General features: G+C 43.7%; 1 protein-coding gene across 1 annotated transcript; it reads left to right on the forward strand.

Moving 5' to 3' along the window:
• The first annotated feature begins 316 nt into the window (after positions 1–316).
• On the forward strand, positions 317–1,009 carry LOC122509801. Its single transcript, XM_043624053.1, has one exon. The coding sequence runs from the start codon at positions 317–319 to the stop codon at positions 1,007–1,009; it is 693 nt and encodes a 230-aa protein (XP_043479988.1).
• The last annotated feature ends 2,124 nt before the right edge of the window (positions 1,010–3,133 follow it).

The following is a 3,133-nucleotide window of genomic DNA, read 5'->3' on the forward strand; positions in this document are numbered from 1 at the left end:
ACTCGACTCACTGTCAGACCATTTTACAGAGGAAAAAGATACATAAAGACAGTCAAAAGAAAGTCGCTTCTTTTAGTCTGTAAAGTCAGCTCACTCTCAGGCTCCTTTACCGAGTAAGAAGATACATAAGCGACTTTGTGTATCATTTTGTCCTGTAAGTTGGTGACGTATGCAGCGTCGCTTACCGAAATATGAACCTTGGGTTGATGCTTACCGCAATCCTAAACTGCCTCGATTTATTTCCAATGACCCTGAATTCTGGTTTTTGCAGATTTCATCAGCCTTTGAAAATTATCGCATCACTACTTAGTCAACCATGGCTAATCACATCATTGCTGAACTTGATACGGAGGTTTTGATTTGTGCTCGCGATATTTTAACAATTCGCCCGGTTCCTGATGATATTTTTACTCAACTGAAAACAAGAATCATTTTCACTTATTCAATTTCGGTCGAGTCTCGACTTCGTCAATTTCTTAAGGGAGATATCCCCACTGATGGAAAACCATCCCTTATTTTAAACCGATTGCGGAATTTAGGTGATATTAATTGCAGTGATGAGGTTGTTAGGTCCGTTTTCTTAAACCAATTACCTCCTTCAACTCGCGCTATTCTGGCCGCGTCAAAAGTTTCTACCATTCAGGAATTGGCAGATTTGGCAGATAAGGTTTACGAGACCACTTACATTTCTCCTTCTTGTTCCGTTGTCGATGCAGTGCCTATTTCTCGACCTAGTTCATTTTCTGAGCCTCTCTCGATTATTCAGAATCAGATTAGCGATTTATGTGCTCGGGTTGACGCACTTAGCAGCAAGTCTTTCCAATCAACCGGTCATCGTTTTCGGTCTGAATCACATGGAGCTCGAAACAACAATAGATCTCGTTTATCATCTCGTAATGCTGGGTCAAATTGTTGGTACCATCATAAATTTGGAAATAAGGCGACTAAATGTAAGGAACCATGTTCTTTTTCGGGAAAGTCGAGTGTTGGCAAGTCTTCGGAAAACTAGTCACGTCTCTTCATCTCGAGACTGTTGATTTCGGCGCATCTTCCAAACGTCTCCACATTCGCGACCGAAATTCCGGGTTACTTTTCCTGATCGACACTGGGGCTGATATTTCTCTTCTCCCTATTTAAAAAATACCAAACTTAGTCCTTCAGATGTTTTTCTTTTTGCGGCAAACAACTCTAAAATACCGACATTTGGTGACAGACGTATGAAGCTGGATCTTGGACTCAGGCGGGAAATCGATTGGAATTTCTGCGTGGCTGCTGTTCCTCATCCAATCATCGGGGCGGATTTGTTGGCTCGTCACAATCTTGTTGTCGATCTTGGTCAGCGGAAATTGATAGGCTCTATTACTGATTTGGATGTTAGTTTTGAAGTCCGTAAGGTATCTTCTTCCTCTATAAGTACAATTGATCATCAAGCTCCTTATGCGGAAATTTTATCAGGGTATCCAGAGGTTACCGGATTGTCGCAGGGCGTTACCAATTCTACTCGAGATGTTTATCACCATATTTTGACACACGGTCCCCCCCTTGCTGAACGAGCCCGGCGCCTTTCGCCTGAAAAGCTTAAAGCTGTGAAGGCTCAATTCTTATTGCTTTAACCAACCCCGTTGAGCATGAGAATCATCTCAATGAAGTTTTTCGTCGACTAAAGCATTATGGTTTGCGCATTAATGTTGGTAAATGTCTATTCGGACAGAGCGAGCTGGAATTTCTTGGTCAAGTTGTTAACGCTCAGGGTTTTAGATCTGCTTCTGACAAGGTTCAAGCTGTCGTTACTTATTCTAAACCTAAAACTGTTTCCGATTTACGTAGATTTTTGGGCCTTATTAATTTCTATAGGCGCAGCATTCAACATGCAGCTCACATCCTTTTACCTCTTAATACCTAATGCTGAGACCCGTTTGATTGCTTATGCTTCTGACTTCGAAATGGGCGCTGCCCTGGAGCAATTTATCTCTAACTCATGGAGACCTTTAGCCTTCTTTTCGAGAAAATTGTCTCCCTCTCAGAAGAATTATAGCACATATGATCGCGAATTGACTGCGATCTTCAAATCGATCAAGTATTTTCGTCACTTCTTAGAGGGACGCGAGTTTCGAATCGTTACCGATCATAAGCCTCTCATTTTCGCGTTCAAGCAAACTTCTGCAAAAGCATCACCTCGTCAGCAGCGTCAGTTGTCTTATATCTCTCAGTTTTCCGTTGTTATCGAGCATTGTCGTGGTTCGGATAATGTTGTTGCAGATGCGCTTTCCAGGGTCGAGACGGTTGTTCTTTCTCCTGAAATCAAGCTCCTGGAACTTGCCGAGGCTCAGGCACAAGATCAGGATCTTCAAAAGGCACTCACCGCTGGCGAGTGGTCTATTCGATTGAAAAGATTCGTTTTTGGTCCTGATAATGTTGGATTGTATTGTTACGTTTCTGGTGACGATTTGAGGCCTTTTATTCCGGCACCTCTTCGTGAGAGGTTGGTTAGATCTTTTCATTCGTTGTCACATCCTAGTGCTCGTGTTCTGAACAGAACAATCTCAAAAATGTATGTTTGGCCTGAAATGCATAAGCAAATCACTCAATTTTGCAAGAGTTGCATTGATTGCCAAAAATCGAAGGTTTCCAGGCACAATGTCCTTTTACCTGCTCATTTCGCTGCCCCTGAGACACGTTTCGAACACGTCCACATGGACATTGTTGGACCGCTTCCAATTGATCAGGAATTTCGTTATTGGCTAACAGTCATTGACCGTTTTTCTCGTTGGCCTGAGGCCATACTAATTAAAAATATGGAGGCTGGCACTATCGCCCGTGCATTCACGGACACCTGGATTTCGAGATTTGAATCGCCCCAGACGGTGACGACCGATCAGGGCACCCAATTCGAATCCAGGTTGTTCTCTGCTCTTCTTCAGATTTCTGGTTGCTGCCGAATCCGTTCCTCCGCTTACCATCCCGCATCCAACGGCATGGTGGAGCGTTGGCATAGGACTCTCAAAGCGGCCATAATGTGTCGATCCTCTTCGAGTTGGGTTAAGGTCTTGCCTACCGTCCTTCTCGGTCTTCGAACATCAGTGATGGATTGTGGGGCATCTCCTGCGGAATTTGTTTTTGGAAGGGCTTTGCG

This window comes from Leptopilina heterotoma, unplaced genomic scaffold (genome assembly GCF_015476425.1).
Source record: "Leptopilina heterotoma isolate Lh14 unplaced genomic scaffold, ASM1547642v1 Lhet_63, whole genome shotgun sequence".
In the NCBI taxonomy this organism is placed as follows: domain Eukaryota; kingdom Metazoa; phylum Arthropoda; class Insecta; order Hymenoptera; family Figitidae; genus Leptopilina; species Leptopilina heterotoma.